The sequence below is a fragment of the Budorcas taxicolor genome, chromosome 10, assembly GCF_023091745.1.
Source record: "Budorcas taxicolor isolate Tak-1 chromosome 10, Takin1.1, whole genome shotgun sequence".
In the NCBI taxonomy this organism is placed as follows: domain Eukaryota; kingdom Metazoa; phylum Chordata; class Mammalia; order Artiodactyla; family Bovidae; genus Budorcas; species Budorcas taxicolor.
Genome location: NC_068919.1, coordinates 861,733 through 880,296, shown reverse-complemented (window position 1 = coordinate 880,296; position 18,564 = coordinate 861,733). Strand labels below are relative to the sequence as shown.

At 44.3% G+C, this 18,564-nt stretch overlaps 1 protein-coding gene across 1 annotated transcript in view; it reads right to left on the bottom strand.

Moving 5' to 3' along the window:
• MCC (MCC regulator of WNT signaling pathway) overlaps positions 1-17,420 on the bottom strand; it is a 309,233-nt gene extending 291,813 nt beyond the window's left edge. Inside the window, exon 1 of the mRNA XM_052646856.1 lies at positions 17,308-17,420. Within this exon, the coding sequence (XP_052502816.1) occupies positions 17,308-17,364 (57 nt within the window). The 5' untranslated portion in view covers positions 17,365-17,420. The remainder of the gene's footprint in view (positions 1-17,307) is intronic.
• Positions 17,421-18,564: the final 1,144 nt, after the last annotated feature.

The following is an 18,564-nucleotide window of genomic DNA, read 5'->3' as shown; positions in this document are numbered from 1 at the left end:
CCACTGTTGGGGGCATGGGTTCAATCCCTGGTCAGGGAACTAAGATCCCACATGGTCTGTGGCATGGCCAAAATGACAGTAAAAAGTAAATAAAATGCATGCAAAATTCTTAGCACTTCTGAGTGCTATTTCTGAATATTCTATGTAACTGCCTTCATTTTTACTACTAGATCATCTGGTTTATGCTGTCCAGAAATTTACAGTGTTATGTGTTTTTCTTAAGTGAGGCTCTTCCTACTAATTATTGTTAGGGTATTTTTTTAAGCAATTTAAAAATTTTCCTCAATCTACCTGGAGAAAAAAGGCAGAAATGTAAAGAGAAAATCACATCCGTCTTTACCCTGGCTCTTTGGCAGTCAGAAGAACAATGAAAAGGTTAATTTCTTACATAAGTCATAAACTTCAGAGCTCTCCACATAACTGATCATACTAACTTCTCAATTCCAACTGCTGTGCTCAGCAGTATTTACAAGACACTGCATCAGCCTCACCATTTCATAGCATAATATGCTCCAGTCTTCCCATCTAGCCCACAAAAGTACCAGTGGTTCAGGGCACTCAGTCACCCAAAGCACCACAGGCTGATTTGATGAAAATGTAATTCTGCCACTGAGGATTACTGCAGTCACACTTTGAATGAAATCTACCCAGTAACCCAGACCTCATTGGAATCCCTTATTAGCTCTATACCACAACCGATGAACACTGGTAATTTTTAAAAACCTAAATTAGTGGAATGAATTGAAATCTTTATCATTCCCACCAGACTAAGAATCATTCACCTAAGAAAAGCAATTAACATATTCCTGTCACTTGCAAATGAATGCTGAAGATGAACTGCAGGAACTTTCCTACTTTTCCAAGGATGTCTTTCTGCATGTAGGGCACAATTACATATAGAATTATTCTCATGCACTCACCCTTAAATGCTACATATTCATTTCTATTTCGGAAGGGAACTTTGCTAAGGCTAAAGGCATTAAGTTTAATGCCTTAAGTTACTCATTCTCATGATTTCTAACAATTTTACGTTAATCAGAGCATCAGTGAACAATACTCTCTAAAAAAAAAAAAATCACATCTCTAGCAGGATGCTTTTGAATATCAAACAATTACCATGTTGAGTTTTGTTGTACTGAAGGCAACAGTTTTTAAAAGTATAGATTAGGCCTTTGATACACATGAAGTGAAGTGAAGTGTTAGTCGCTCAGCTGTGTCCAACTCTTGGCGACCCCATGGATTGTAGCCTGTCAGGCTCCTCTGTCCACGGGATTCTCCAGGGAAGAATACTGGAGTGGGTTGCCATTTCCTTCTCCAGGGGATCTTCCCGACCCTGCATTGCAGGCAGATTCTTTAGCGTCTGCTTCACCATTATAACCCCACTCAATCTGGAGGCCAAGCTTCACCTCTGCCCTTCACATAAATTTTCCATTTCCACTGAAGGAAATTCTGCAGAAGATGATATGCACAAATGGAGGGAATATTTGCAAGATGAAACAGAAGTAATTTTGTACCATATTGCTTCACTTGAAGTGTTCCAACAAAATATCTGCATTGCCATCCTTCGTATTGACCATTTCTAATACAATAGCACGATCTAATTCTAGCTCCTGGAGCTACTCCCACCATCTCATGACTAGGACCTGATTCCAAACAGCTTACACTCTGATCTCGTCTATTTCTAAGAGAGAATACTCAGAGCTGGCCCAGATACCCCCATGAGCCTCAGCTGCAAACAAAGATCTCCAACCCTGGTAATACTGGGTGGGTCCCTAAAGGCCCAGTGTTTCCTTTCAGAAGGAGATGGAGGGATGTGTAACACAGATCCAGCTTCAGCGAGTGGGGACCTGGTGGTAGATGATGAAGTAATTGGTATGAAAGTAGTTGCCTTTGTGTACTTTTTCTTTCTTTAGTTTTTTCTTTTTACTCTGTTCATCATTTGTAACGATCATGTGTCCTGCCAACCACAATGCAATAATGGGCTGAGAAGAATGCATTTCTTCAGTCACTGGCCACTCCTGCACCAGGTAAGCACCTGAGACAGAGAAACAGGTGACAAGGTTAGATGACAGAGCGCTAAGGGTTCAGTAGCGTTGCCAGATGGCATGCAGTACCTGACAGCCCACTGACTGGGAGCTGACAAAGGCCTCTACAGGCTGGCATGACTGTGTGAGAGAGGGCGGTGCAGAGGAGGAGGAGGAACACTGACAACAGGAAGTTCTTGTATTACACGCAAGACCTGCACTTCTCCTTTTACCTGTCAGGTATTCAAATTGATCTGGGTGGAGTGTTACAGACTTGTGAGGCCACAGCTTCGAGGTGGTAGCTCAAGTCACAGGGATGAGTAATATCCCTTGGAAGAACATTCTCGGAGATGTGCCGGAGATGCAAGTTCAAGGAATCCAAAACTTCACAACCAGAAAGTGAGATGTGAGAGCCCAGGGTTAAGGTCGCTGACTCGTGCTCGGTCCCTTCCCGTTGCCCTCAAGCATATCCCTCTTCAGCCAACGATCAAATTGTTTCACAACTTCAGACCCGAGAGAATCTGCCACCATTTCCTCCTTTCTGACCATGAGACAAAACCTCAATCAAGAAGCTTTTAGAAAACTCTTTCAAATTGAAAAAGTTAGCTGTACACAGCAACAGAGATAGACTTCGCTGCTGCAGGCACACCTCGAGTCCTCTCAAACCTGCTTACCAAGGGCCCCTCCTTTGGCAGAGGAGCCTCCCCCATCTGTTAGTGCTTCGAGGGAAAGCTCCCACCCACATGGCAGCAACCTTCTTACAGTAAACAGATCACAGCTTAAAAGGGACTCCACAAAGTGTGCATTGCTGATAAAACCGGGTCTCCATGAAAGAAGAAGCTATGCAATAGCAATACCTGCACATCGTCTGTTTCTCTGTACTGCATGCTTATCCTGGGCGTGGGCAGTGACTGGCTGGCCTTCCCTCTCCCGTGTTCTATCACCAACTAGGATGGGCATCTTAAGGTCAGTCCTGGGCACAAAGAGGACTTGATGGCACTATAGCTGGGACAAAATTAGAACAAATGAAATAAAAGTGATAAACACACTAACCTTTTAAAAGTAATTAGTAGGGACGTCCCTGGCAGTCTGGTGGTTAAGACTCTATGCTTCCAATGCAGTGGGCCTGGGTTTGATCCCAGGCTGGGGAACCAAGATCGCACAGGCTGTGTGGCAAAGCCAAAAAAAAAAAAAATGTTTTTAACTGATTAGTACTGCCACTTGCTAGCTCATTAACATTCTGACTCTGTAAATCCAAAAAAGGAAATACCTTTCTTTTGCCAATATTTGGAAAGACATTTTCCCAGATAATGAGCTGTTGGCATTGAAGTCCAGCAAACATTAGCAGGCTGTGAAACTCTTTTCTTGGATATTGTCTTCATGACAAGTCTGTCTCCACTTAAGAACTTCTTTTAAAAATTTTTCTAAAAATTTTAGTGCTCACTTACAACCACAGCTACAAATATTCTGTTTGTAGTAGCAAAATAATAAAAATAATACTACGAGAGCTAACTACTAGTATTTATCAGGCACTTTGATAAGCACTACATAGGTTATGTCACTGGTCTTCACCAAGGTGAATTTTCACTATTTTATAATCAAGAATGTGCAGCCCAGAAAAGCAACTGATTCCAGATCGCCTAGCTAGGAAGTGGCAGAGCTGTGATTTCAAAGCACACGGCTTCACCACACAGTTTTGCAGATGGACAAACTGAGGTGATAAATCAAGTGACTTGGCCCAGAGAAGAAGTTAGTAAAGAAGTTGATGAATAAAGAGACTTTTCTCTCGGTCATTCAACATATTACCCTGATCCCAAGATGTCCTCATTGCTGGCTGGGACTTTTATGCCAAATAAGAAGGGCAACACTGAGGGAATTAAAGGGCTTGAAGGCAGTTCCATCACATCAGACACTTTCTTTGGCCTTAATTATAAACCATGTATGTCCAAACAGCATTTCCATCAGCATCTCAGAGCCCCAAAGGAGAAACAGTCTGAAAAGTCACTCTATTAATCACACCAGAAGGCAACCTGCCTTCTGATCTGAGTACATCAGAGCATCCTGAAAAAAGGGGATCCCAACTTTAGTTTAAATCTACCCACTAGAAGTCAAAACTCCTGTCCTGGGGTGCAACTCACCTACTTTCCCCTCCTCACTACTAACCCCTGATTAATAATCAGCCCCAGCAGAGCAGCCCTGGACTACTTCCTTCCCACAGTGCTCTGAGCCCATGCTCACTCTCATCCAAATACTTAATCAAAAGTGCTCCCAATCAAGCATGAAAATAAATTAGATTTTGGTTTAACCAGGATTAGATTCACAGCACCAAGAAATAAAGTAACGGTTATCTAATCTAACAGACAAGCCTCAGACTTCCTGACTACTCTCCACAGGCCCCTCTTGCTAAAGCCCTCTCCTAAAAAATCTTCCTTAAATACTGTGAAATCACTGCATGTCAGTGGAGCAGCCTAACTCTTCAAGTGCCGTGAACATAACTGCTAACTCTGGTGTCTAACGCTGCTTGAGATAACCTAGTCTGCATATATACAGCAGCAGGGGGAGAGCTGCTGGGTGTCGGCTCGAGAAAGGAGCACTGGCCTCACGATGCATCAGGGAGTTACTTATTCCTGGACATCGTAGAGGAAGGAGTCTCCTGGGCTTGAGTGAGCCCATCTGTTTTCCGTGCAGAAGCAGTGTATGTGTTCATGCCTCATTTTACACTCACAGTAACTCCATCTGGAAATATCAAGAAGCCAGAGGCTGTGCAAAGCTCCAACCACAGAGAAAACGCAGACGTGGACAAAGGAGAAGAGGAATAGAGAACTGATGTCCAAATACATGAAGCACTCTTACTGTGCAACAACAAAAAACTTCCTGTATAATTTGATCAAACAAATGGAGGCAGACTTGAACAGAGATTTCTCTGACAAAGATAGGGCCAATAAGCACGTGAAAAGATGCTCAACATCAGTAATCATTAGGGAAATAAAAAGAGGAACCACAAGTAAATGACACTTCATACCCATTATGATGGCTGTTATTTAAAAAGCAAAATAAAACAGAAAAGAAGTGTTGGCAAGGATGTGAAGAAGTTGGAATCTCTGCATTGCTCGTGGGAATGATGTAAAGTGGAGCAGCCTCTAAAATGGTATGGCCGTTCCCCTCAAAGTGAAACACGGAGTTCACACATGTTCTAGCAATCCTACTTCTGGGAATATACCCAAATGAAGTGAAAACAAGGAGTCCAACAGATATTTGAATACCCACAGGCATCACAGAATTTTTCACAATAGCCATGAAGTAGAGGCAACCCAAGTGTCCACTGACATATGAATGGATAAACCAAACATAACATGACAAATAGATGGGCAAACAGTGGAAACAGTAACAGACTTTATTTTTCTGGGCTCTAAAATTACTGCAGATGGTGACTGCAGCCATGAAATTAAAAGATACTTACTCCTTGGAAGAAAAGCTATGACCAACATAGACATCATATTAAAAAGCAGAGACATTACTTTGCCAACAAAGGTCCGTCTGGTCAAACCTATGTTTTTTCCAGTAGTCATGTATGGATGTGAGAGTTGGACTATAACGAAAGCTGAGTGCCAAAGAACTGATGCTTTTGAACTGTGGTGCTGGAGAAGACTCTTGTGGGTCCCTTGGACTGCAAGGAGATCCAACCAGTCAATCCTAAGGAAATCAGTCCTGAATATTCATTGGAAGGACTGATGTTGAAGCTGAAACTCCAGTACTTTGGCCACCTGATGTGAAGAGCTAACTCACTGGAAAAGACCCTGCTCCTGGGAAAGGTTGAAGGCAGGAGGAGATGGGGATGACAGAGGATGAGATGGTTGGATGGCATCACTGACTCTATGGACATGAATTTCAACAAGCTCTGGGAGTTGGTGATGGACAGGGACTGCATGCTGCAGTCCACGGGGTTGCAAAGAGTCAGACATGACTGAGCAACTGAACTCAACAGTAGATTATCATTCAGTCCTAAAAAGGACGTTCTGACACGTGCTACAGTATCAATGAACCTAGAAGACATTATGCTAAGGGGAACAAACCAATCACGAAGGAATAAATATTTTATGAAACTCAAGGTATCAAGATGAGTCAAATTCAGAGGGGCAGAAAGTAAAATGGTAGTTATCAGGGAGAGGAAGGAAATGGGGAGTGTTTGATGGGCATAGAGTTTCAGTTGGAGAAGGTGAAGAAGTGCTGGAGACAGATGGTTATGAAGGTTGTACAATAATATGAATGTACTTAATGCCACAGAACGGTACCCTTAAAATGGTTAAGACTGTTAATTTTATGTGATTTATATTTCACTATAATTAAAAAAAAAAGGCTAGAATGATTGACTAAGTCCTGCACTATCAACAGACAGCAACTGGCAAACCAGCCAGACAGCTATTCCCCCAAACAGAACATACTGCTCTTCTGGATTTCTTACCTGGTAGACCTGAACGAGGTTGACCAATTAAAACCCATGGAGTGCAGACTACTACAATATACGGCAAAATCATACTTAGAGCTAAAAATAAATTTTTCCAATTATTTTAATAGTGTGATTTAGCAGTAATGCCATATGGAGATGAGAATACAGAAGAATTAGACTTTCACCTCTTAAAATAATTGCAGACGATTATTATAAAACACATACTTTAAAACAAATCCTGTGATATAGAAACTGAGGAAGTTGAGGCAGAAGAGGAAAAATTATCCCTGGGAGTTAAGGGGGAAAAAAATCTGGTTTCTACACTTCCGCTCTACCACTAACCAGCCTTCAAGCCTCAGCTTCCTAATCAATCATGCAAATAGCTTGGATAAAACAAAATGCAAATCAAAGCTCTTAATGGCGTCACCCAACAGAAACATCTCCTTTGTCTAATTTCAGGCTTACCTGGCAACTTTCTGGTCATGATCTGACTGCTAAATAGCTATGCTTTTCAAAAGGAAAAAAGTGTCAACATTCCAGGCTCCTTGGAGCTATATTAATTATAAGTCAATAAACTAATATGAAAGTTCATAAAAAAGTCAAGTCAAGTGATCTTAAATAGTGGAAGGAAACTGGTCCAAGTGACAATGCAAAACAGCTCAGTTTTCCTAATTCAGATATACTCTATATATCAGCATCCATCAACACTGAACCATCCATCAAGGAAGGGAAGGCAGTTTTCAAATCATTCTTGGCCAGTGTTCACATCACTTAGTCCTTTAAATCATTCCTCTCAAGGTAAAAGCATATTCTGAGGATGTTCGAAAATACTATAGTTTATTTTAGTGCATACAACAATTTCTGCTTGGAGAAAATGACACCATTTGAAAGTCTGGACATATGCAAAGGCTTTAAGAGAGTGAAGGAAACAAAAGGGGAAGCATCTGACCCATCGCTCTACCTTTTTGAGAACAGTTTCTTTTAATTGGCTTTTGGGACACAACGTTCCCGGCCTTTCACTGCTAGCTCCTCCTGTTCCTGAGGACATCATCCTGCCCCTAGCCCCTCAAAAGAACACATACACACATAAGAAGGATTTTTAAAAAATCAATTCAGGCGTATTTTCAAAACACTTCAGAGAAACCCAGATTCTTCTTCAAAGTCTACAAAGAAACAGGTGATCTTACCAGAACTATCTTTCCTGACCTCACCTCCTTCCACTCTCCCCTTGCTCACCGCACTCCAAGGCACATCTCCTTGCTGACACATACCATGCACACTCTGGCCCCTGACCTTGACCTTTATTTGTCCCACTGCCTGAAACAGTCCTCATCATCTTTGCATGACTCCATCCTCCTTGCCTTCAGGTCTCAGTTCACAGATTGCCACAGACAGGTCTTCCTTGATCACGTCATAGCATCCCTCTCTCCTTCACTCTTCCTTCCTCCTGTGCATCACCGCTGGATGTATCTGTCATGCATGTTGTCTGTTTGCCGCTGGAATGTAATATTCATTAAAACAGGGACTGCATCAGTTTTGTTTCTGTAACCCCACACTGAAAAACAGTACCTGGCAGAGAGAAGGCACACAATGTTTGCTGAATGGAAAAATGAGCTAGGAATAAAGAGTGTTAGAGTAATAATGATCAAACTAAGGTGTTTAACATGTGTCCTTTAACCAAAATACAGGAGTGGTCAATCCAACACATCTGTCCCACTATGAAGTAACTGCTCTCTGGTCCAACAAGTAAATATGAAGCCTGTGGATGCCCTGAGTCACATATTGACGAGGTGCTGGCAATACTGTGATGGGTTTCACTCTGTGCCTGCTTTCAAAGATCGCATGGTCTCCCAGGGAGGTTATGGATAAAGTAGATATTCTGAACACAGATGAGGAAAGAATGACTAACCTGGGAGGTTGAGAAGGACCCAGGCAGGAGCAAGAAGTCCCTGCAAGCGTGCCATGTATTCTATGAACAAGTCAACACAACCCATAGGAAACAGGGACAAGCCATTACCCCACTCTCACCGTGCAACCAACCAGTGGATCCACTGCTTTTCTAATTGCTGGGCAATCTTTATCCATGGTGGCATTCTTCCTTTGACAGTTGCTTCAGTATTTCTCACAAATCCAGCTGGAGTCGTTCACTGATGTGCCTGCACACATTGAGGCTTCATGAAGCTTTTTGTTCTCAGAATACCACCGCCTTTGGCTTATGAGTGCATTTCCATCTCAGGTCCTATATGTCCCGGCACGTGTTCCAAGCACCAACCAAATCTCCTGACAAGTACGCTACCTCACAATGTCCCACCAATCAAAGCATGGAGTAGCTTCACCATACAACCCTTTCAGCCCAACAGATTTTGATTGCTCTTTACAAAGTTAACAACCCTTAACTTACAGCTTTTTGTATGGCAAGTAGAATCACCAGCTGCTAATGTCCGAGAATGGAGGAAGCACAAGCTGGAATCAAGATTGCCAGGAGAAATATCAATAACCTCAGGTATGCAGATGACACCACCCTTATGGCAGAAACTGAAGAACTAAAGAGCTTCTTGAAAGTGGAAGAGGAGAGTGGAAAAGTTGGCTTAAAGCTCAACATTCAGAAAACTAAGATCATGACTTCCAGTCCCATCACTTCATTGCAAATAGATGTGGAAACAGTGGAAACAGTGTCAAACTTTATTTTGGGGGGCTTCAAAATCACTGCAGATGGTGACTGCAGCCATGAAATTAAAAGACACTTACTCCTTGGAAGGAAAGTTATGACCAGCCTAGACAGCATATTTAAAAGCAGAGATATTACTTTGCCAACAAAGGTCCGTCTAGTCAAGGCTATGGTTTTTCCAGTAGTCATGTATGGATGTGACAGTTGGACTATAAAGAAAGCTGAGCATCGAAGGATTGATGCTTTTGAACTGTGGTGTTGGAGAAGACTCTTGAGAGTCCCTTGGACTGCAAGGAGATCCAACCAGTCCATCCTAAAGGAGATCAGTCCCGGATGTTCACTGGAAGGACTGATGTTGAAGCTGAAACTTCAATACTTTGGCCACCTCATGCGAAGAGTTGACTCATTGGAACAGACCCTGATGCTGGGAGGGATTGGGGGCAGGAGGAGAAGGTGATGACAGAGGACAAGACGGTTGGATGACATCACCGACTCGATGGACATGGGTTTGGGTGGACTTCGGGAGTTGTGATGGACAGGGAGTCCTGATGTTCTGCGGTTCATGGGGGTCGCAAAGAGTCGGCCATGACTGAGCAACTGAACTGAACTGAATGCCTGAGTTTTTTTTTTTTTCCTAAATTGTCTCAAAGTGTAATTTCCTCTGCTGTGTTTCAAAGATATACAGAAATATTTACATAAAAAGTGCTTTATAACCTCAGTCATTCCTTATGATAATGCAAACTTTCAAAAAGGTGTTCTCTTTCCCTTTTGTGTTAATGTTGGCTGCTTCTGTTCAGCAAGAGAAAAGGGGTATTTGATAGAAAGAGAGGACAGCTCTGTGATCCCAGTAAATATTTACTCTATAAATTGAACTTCTCTTTATCTGTATAATCCAGGTTATTCTCTTCCTGTTTCTTTCAAGAATAAAAGTTGGCCAGCCACTGCCTGGAGAATCCTAGGGACGGGGGAGCCTGGTGGGCTGCAGTCCATGGGGTCGCAAAGAGGCGGACACGACTGAGCGACTTCACGTTCACTTTTCACTTTCATGCATTGGAGAAGGAAATGGCAACCCACTCCAAGTGTTCTTGCCCGGAGAATCTCAGGGACGGGGGAGCCTGGTGGGCTGCCGTCTATGGGGTCGCACAGAGTTGGCCACGGCTGAAGAGACGTAGCAGCAGCAGCAGCAGCAGCAGGAATTCAGGTGCGTTTAGGGGAGGTGAGAATATAATTGCCAATAACTTATCTCTGCCATGCCACCCCCCTGCTGATATAAAAATTTACATCCTGACTACTATCAATTTTCTGTGTCTTTTTTTAGCTTGTCTAATTCTATAAACTCGCTAACATAAATCTCTTTCCCAGAATCTAGAGATTACTTAAAATGTAATCTTGGTTTCCTAAAGTTTGACTCTTTGGATCAAAACCTAAATTTCAAATCTTTTTTCATCACCAGCTTCTTAATCTTTCTGTAAAGGCAGCTTTTATTTTCTAGTTACAGCCTGGCTGTGGGAGGACGCCTTCCACATGACGTGTGCTGGGTAAATTCGCCTCAAGCAGCTATTAAAATAGCACCTTGAGTTTACTTGGTGAGTGTCTCCATCATACTCCCTGCTTTGGATGTGTGCCCCTCTCAAAGTCCTGGCACCTCAAACCTCCTAACCACACAGTCCTCTAAAGAAGTCATTAAGGTGAAAAGTCTTGGGACTGATTTTCACACTTCCTGCCTGGAGGAAGGCCTTGCTCAGAATCAAGGTTCTCACTGTGTTCAGGTCTGGGGCCATCTCAAGGTCCGATCGCCTGCCTGGTCTCTGACTGACCTGCCTCCCGCGTTTCTTGGCCGCCGCCTGGGCCAGCCACGACTCATGACGCGTGCCTCCTGCTGGGCTCCGCTCACTGTCTCTCTGGCCCTCTCAGCACACGCCACCCCAGGACCCAGCAGCAGCAACTGCCCTGCCGCAGCCGGGGCTGTCCACCGCATTGGCCTTTTCTTTTTAATCAACCTCAGGGCTCGGCAGGCCCTCAGTGATTTAGCCAACTGTAGTAGAAGTCTGGTGGGCTGCAGTCCATGGGGTCGCTAAGAGTCGGACACAACTGAGCGACTTCACTTTCACTTTTCACTTTCACGCATTGGAGAAGGAAATGGCAACCCACTCCAGTGTTCTTGCCCGGAGAATCCCAGGGACGGGGGAGTCTGATGGGCTGCCGTGTATGGGGTCACACAGAGTCGGACACGACTGAAGCGATTTAGCAGCAGCAGCAGCAGAAGTCTAGAGCCCCACCTGCAGGGGTGAGAGAACCCTAATCTTTGTCACAGAGGACATCTCATTCTCATTCGGGCACCTCACATATTGCAGCACGAATTCCTCCAATGCCTCAGGGCACACAGGCTGCGGGGTAGAGGTCACACAGCCTCATTTTCCTTCAGTTTCAGTGGGGACAGAAGGAAGGCCTTCTTGGCTGAAGACTCTTTATCAATAAATCTCCTTTTAGTGCTCTTGAAAATCAGTGTCTAGAATTCTTCAGCTACTTGAAGGTGAAGGCAATGAGCATACTCATTTCATTCTTGTCAAAAAAATTTATCTGGGTATTGCATAGAGGTTACAATACAAATCAAGTTAAACAGGCTTATTAAATAGGATACTCCCTCCTAGGAAAATAGGATGAAAAGCTGAGAGTAATAATAGAAACTAACAAAAAGAACCACTAGAGGAATGGTAGATTTTGGAGAAAGACCAACTGGCCTCAAAGTTTGACCCACCATTCATGATCTGTATACTCTTCATAAGGGTTTTCATCTCTTATGTCTTAATTTCTCTATCTGTAACATGGACATCATGGAATGTATGTCATAGGGTTTTTGTTAATTAAGCAAGTGAATACCTAGAAAATGCTTAGAAAGTGTTATCTATACAAACCAGCAAATTAATGGCTAAAAACACAAAATAAAACAGCAAAAGTTATTGCCAGCCATTGGGAATTAGGAGATAAGGGTTTTAGGCATGGCTCTTGTTTTGTGACTTCTGTACTAGATTAAAAATGGTTGCAAATGCTTTATCAAACCCGCTTGAAGAGGTGGGATCTCTTTCTTCACCCCTCTGAATCTGGGCTAAGCATACAGCTGTTCTAACCAACAGAATACAGATGTGACTCTTACCAATTTCAGTCCTACATTTTAAAAGAATTGGCAGCTTTCACTCCCTCCTGGGAACCTAGCTGCCATGCTGAGAGGAAACCCAAGCAGCACATGGGCAGGCCCAGGTAGGAGAGAAGTGAGGTGACCTCTCAGCCTACAGCCAACACACACTGGCCAGCCACGTTATTAAGCCATTTTGGAGGTGGATTATGTAGCTGCAGTCACAGACACAAGTCCAACCACCTCCACCTCTGCCCAAAACTGCAAAATCACAAGTAAGATAGGTATTTCAAACCTTTAAATTTGGCGGGGGGGGGGCGGTTTGTTACACAGCCATGGACAGCCAAAAAAAATCCTCAGACCAAGCACTCAAATCGGTTGTTCAAATTCTATGTTTATGAAAAGGGAAGAGAGAGAGAAGAGGCAGGGCATTCATTAATGTTTGTTCAACACCTACTATGTGCACAGGCTCTGTGACACTGCTATTCTGATGCTAATGATTTGTGTCTAAGACAGACAGTAGACAACTCATTACAATGAAGCGTGATTCCAAAAGGACAGAGGCGAAAGAAAGAAGAAAAGGGTGTGGGCACATCAGGAGATCTTCCAAATCGTGATATTTTGTAAACTTGCTGAGGTAGAGTAAGTACATCTGTGAGATAGCCACTTGGATTATCTTGTATGATTATCTCATCTAGAGAACAATTTTCTCCTGTACAAATCCACTTCTTAATTAGAGTACCAATAAAAATATGGGTTTCAGTAGCTACACAACAAGTGAACGGTGAAAGCACAAGGAGTCGCCTCTATAACCTACATTCAGGAGTGGAATACTCTTATGAAAGAGGATTTGAATAAAGAAAGAAGGACAGGGTTTAGGGACATATGATTTCTTTTAGGGCAACTAAGGTTTCAAAGTAAATAGTGATAGGAGAATTTTACCTATTCATTGCTTGATGTTTAAAAAGCAAAGAATATACACTGATTGCTTTGGACAGGAGGTTTTAATCACTGCCAAAAAAGAACAAACCCTTAAAGACAAAATTTAAGTTTGCTACATAAATAGGCAGCTGTCTATCAGGCAAGCAGATCCAGTCCACTGCTATCCTGTGAAGATAAATTCAAGTCATTACCCTTATAACGCTGTACCTCAAGACATCTTTCCAAGGTCTGAATAATTCTAAGAACCAAAAAATGTGATTACGACAGTGAAATAAGGTTCAACTACATACTGGTCCCACAAGTTTTAACCAAGACAAAGAGAACTAATTGCTGACAGAAAACGCACGGCAATGAGGAAGAAGACTTAGCAGCCTTTCCTTGATGAGGTTTGGGAGAATTTATTCTAATGCTGCTGAAAGTGTGTCTATTCAGCTTCTTGATCATGGGGGAGAGGACCTGAAAGTCAAACATTTAATTTTCTAAGTACTTTTAAATTTGTCTGGTGTTGAAGTCCTTCCTTAACTTCGTGTTAGAAAAAGAAAAACAGTCTTTGATAAGGAGAGCCGATAGACAAGAAGAAAGAATAGCCAACTCACGCTTCTCAAATTTTCCTTTCGTTGTGTTGTTGTCAATGATAGGATTAGTTTACTTTGGTTAAAGTGTTTAGAGCTGATAAAATCACTCGTGGTCATCAGTATAGAGACAATTTTACTGTCTCTTATTATTATGTCACAGAATCTTAAACAGCTATTGTTTAAGATAAAGACACAGATGGAACACATTCATGAACTTCCTGTTTTTCCATTTTCAAAGTCCTCATGCCCAGTACCCAGCTGGGTCTCCTGATCATGAATCCTTCACATCCACACGCCTCCTGCCTCTCTTGCACCCAAGCATTCCTGGGGCACTGCAGGCAAAGGCCAGTGGGGACCAAGCTAGCTGCTGTCACCAACGGGACCAGCAAATGACAACAAGAAACTAATTTCAGTCACACCCCTTGTTTAGGATGTTACAGCATCGTTGTCAACAATATCGTATAAGAGGCAAAGACTGGTGGCTAGAGAACACTTGTAAAAGGGCTGAGCTCTCAAGTCAACACCAATGAGACAGCGTCTTGTTCATGATACCCAGGATAAGGCAAGGCAATATCGCTACTCTTCCTGCCCCTGAAATGCCTGGTGAGCATCAGGCTCAATCTGACCCCAAGGCGACCTCCACACAGCTTTGAGGCTCCGGGGCAATAAGAGCTACGTCACCAAAAAGTAGGTCTTAATAAAAGAGAATGGCGACTCTGCCCACTAAGACATTAAAGCAAAATCAGTGTTTAAGAGAAAAATTACAATGAAAATGGGAAACCCTCCTTTACATCACGGACCTTAATGAGAAATACACTTGAATTGTATTCAAGTCTATGGATCCATATGGATACTGCTCCATGGATACTACAGAGAAGGCAATTGCTACAAATACTGCCTGTGATAAAGTGAACTGAGATTTAGGGTCCACAAGGTATGACTCACACAACCCTCTTTTGCTTACAAATTCTCTTTACATATACGCTGATTTAAAATATGGGGGAATTCTCTGGTGGTCAAGGACTCTGCGCTTCCATTGCAGGGGGTACAGGTTCGATTCCTGGTCAGGGAACTAAAACCCCGAAAGATGTGCAGCACAACCAAAAAAAAAAAGTATTTAAATATATATATGTGTGTGTGTGTGTATAAAACTATTCTTAAAGCCCATTTCAACTAATCTACAGGGAAACTCAAGATTGGGGGGACAGAGTGGCAAGTAAGTCACTAGACCTAGAAATGGAAACCAGCCGAGAAGCAAATGAGCAAACATGGAAGGAGAGGAGAGGGAACGTGGCGAAGGACATGGCTGGGACAGAAACTTGTTTACTTTCTTAGGAGCAAAACTATGTTCTACAATGCTCTATTACTACTGCTCCAGCTAATGCAGGGGCCACGAAGCACCCTCAGTGCTTTCACGTGGCCGCAGGGTTTTCCAAGGAACTCCTAAGGAGTGGATACAGCCAGGCAAATAACGTAGCGTTATACCTCCCACTTGAGTTTCACAGGTATTCTTGGCTCATCTAATGCACTCACTGACTGTGCCAATACTATTCAAGTCAATCCAAGCCTCCTTTCTCTCTCGTCAGCATTCTAGTCACCTTCATCCTAAACCTGTGATTCATTTTTTAAACAAAGGTACCTGAATAACATACTTCTCGGGTGACAGAGACTTAAAGTTGCCACACAGAAACAAACGATGTGAAGGGCCTGGCAAAGATTGTGCAAGATACATGCCTCTGATTTCTTAATTTTTTTTAAAACTTTGTATTTTGTATTGGGGTACAGCCAATTAACAATGTTGTGACTGTTAATTTCAGGTGAACAGGGAAGGGACTCAACCATACATATACATGTATCCATTCTCCCCCAAACTCCCCTCCCATCCAGGCTGCCACATAACACTGGGCAGGGTTCCCTGTGCTACACAGCAGGTCCGTATTTTAATTATAGCAGTGTGTACATGTCCATCCCAAACTCTAACTATCCCTTCCCCTCAGCAACCATAAGTTCGCTCTCTGAGTCAGTGAGTATCTTAGCTTCTTATCTTAAATGACTTTCGAAGACACGTCAAAGGCTTCTCCTTAAACAGTGCTATTAGTGGAGTGGGTTGTGGGTTCTACTTTAGATGTGAAACCTCTCCCGACATGTAAAATTGGCAAAAATCACTTGGGTCTTTGAACCTCTTCCCCTACCTCCCGTTTTTAAGTGAAGCCCTCACTTTTAGCGTCTACATCACAGGGAAAACCACGGGGATTAAGAAAGGCCTTTACCTCATTTGGCCAACATCTCACAATGCTGTTTCAAATGGGAGCTGGGACAACTCAGCACCAAAACACTTAGAGCACCAGGCAGGGGCCACCTGTCCTCCCTGCTGGATACGGGCCTCAGACCTCCTCAGATTCCCCCTTCTACACCCTCTGTGCTTCCCCAGCACCAGCCCTCACCCCGAGAGAGGGCTCCATCCTTTCATTTTCCCTTCACAGCTGGTAATCTGACATCACCTCTATCTGCCTTCCGGCTGTTATTTACTTGGTTCCTTTTCTTCCCCTTTGCTCTCTCCAGCCATACTCAAGAAGCACAGACTGTTTCGCCCCAAAATGGCTCAGGGATGATAAGAGGAAAATCCACAGCCACCAAGCCTCCTGCTGTAGATGCGGATCACACAGACTTCCTCCTCTCTTCTGAGCATCCAGTTCTGTAGGTTTCCCATCACCACTTTCCAGGTATTCAAAGCCTGGGAGATGTGGGGTGGGGGTTGGCATGTGCCAGACGCATCCCTAAAGTCATCAAAAAAGGTGGCCTCCAGCATCTGACCGCTCATATATTTGCATACCGTTTCATGAAGCTTTAATTTCAAAGCTGGTCTCCAACACTCAAGTGGATTTGTTACTGCGGGAGCCGGGAATTGCAAATGTGCTTGCCTCAAAGACTCAGGAGTCCAGTCCCGGGCAGGAAATAAAGTTCTAAGTCGCTTTGATGTGTTTCCTCTCCACTCCCCTTCCCAGCGCGGGTCATTAGTTTCCTCCGAGGAAAGACCACCTTGCCTGAACTGCAGCACACGTGGGAGCCAGTGGCAGGCTCCGGGCTCCAACAAGCCCCCGGGCCTCACCAAATTACTTACCGTCAGACTGAGCTCAGCTGGGACCCCCGTGTATTTTGCCGACTACGAAAGCGAATGTGGTACGTGCCACCGGAGGAAGGGTGGTGGGAAGGGACCGGGGACCCAGACCACGGAGAGTAAAGCGCTTTAGCGTTTGGAGTAAAACGCTTTGGTGCGAGCTTGTTTCCTAAGACACCCCTTTCAGACCGAAACATCAAGCCAGTTCAGCTCATTTCCTGAGTAGCACAACAAGTTAAAACAAGATCCAGAAAATCTATTAATCTTTAATTGCGCTGCCTCCAGACTGGGAGCGCAAGGCGGTGGCGTGTAGGGAAGTGAGAGATGGGGAGCGGGGGGAGGTGGTGTAGCAAACCGAATGCCTAAGAAACCAGAGCTCCTGACCTCAGCTGTTTCTTACCTCACTCAGCTCGGCCGAGGAGTCGTTTCCATATTTCATGGCAACTCCAGAATTCATGACTGCACTTTTCAGAGGCGAGAGCTCCTCCTCGTCTAGGTCTCGGAACTGACGAGTTGCTTAGCAGGCTGGGTATCCACTGCTTGGTCCCTTCTGGCACATTTCAGTCTAGACAGCCATTTTCACCCAGGACAGTGGTGAAGCCCAAACGAAGGATGCAGGCACTCCTAGAAGGCACGGAGCCGGCTCGCGTTTCACGGACGAGCCGTTGCTGCAGGAGGCTGGGCGGTGTGGCGCGCTCGCAGCTGCCGCAGCGGCAGGGCCGGCGCGGGGACCCGGGCACTGCCACCCTCGGCGCCGCCTCGCCTCTCTTACGAGGTCTGGGCGCCCCCCATGACCGGGCGGGAGGGTACCTCCGGCAGGATCCGGTTCCCTGCAGGGCTTCGGCTAGTTTCCGAAGAAACCAGGGCGGCGGGCCGAAGAGGATCCGAGTCTCGGGTTCCGGGGAAGGAAAGAAAGCTGGAGAGAGCGGGAGCGCCGCTGCACTTCGCGGCGAAGTTTCCCGTTTGAATCGTCTGGAGTTGTAAGTGTTTTCTGATTGAATACAGCTGTCTAGCTGCTGCCTACGGGGTAAGCGGAGGAGGCGGGGCCAGAAAGAGAAAAAAAGGGAGGAGACCGAGCAGAGGAGATCTTGCCTAGAGAGCAAACATCCTTCCAGCGAGCTCTCTGCGATGGTAGCTACAGGACCCAGGTCTGGCAGGAGAGAAGAAACGGGAAAAGCCACCTGAGCAACTGTGCAGCAGAATTAAAAAACATGAAACTTCCCTCCTAGTAGCCACTTTCCAAAATTTAAGAAGTTCAAGACAAGGCAGCGCTGTGCACTTCTCACGGTACGTTCAGATTTTACAGAAGTGTGGGGTGGTCATGTCCCCTGATCAGTCTAAAGTCGACACAGAAGGTGTAAATTCACTGTCAGACTCTCTCTCTCTTTGGTAGACAGACCTCCATCACATAAAGGATGAAAGACACACTCAAATTTCCCATCCTCTCCAACCCTCAAGACAGTCCTTAAAAATATTACATTTCCCATCCACTTCAACCCCCAGACCTTCCTTAAGAATCTTACAGTTCACCTGAGCGGCGCTAGATTCATATTTCTAGGGTTTGTAGTACAAATCCGAAAAGATTCAAGAAGCTGTTATACGCGGACTGCTGGAGTCAAGAGCTCCCCTGTGGCCCCGCCTTTCTCAGAGGTGAAAA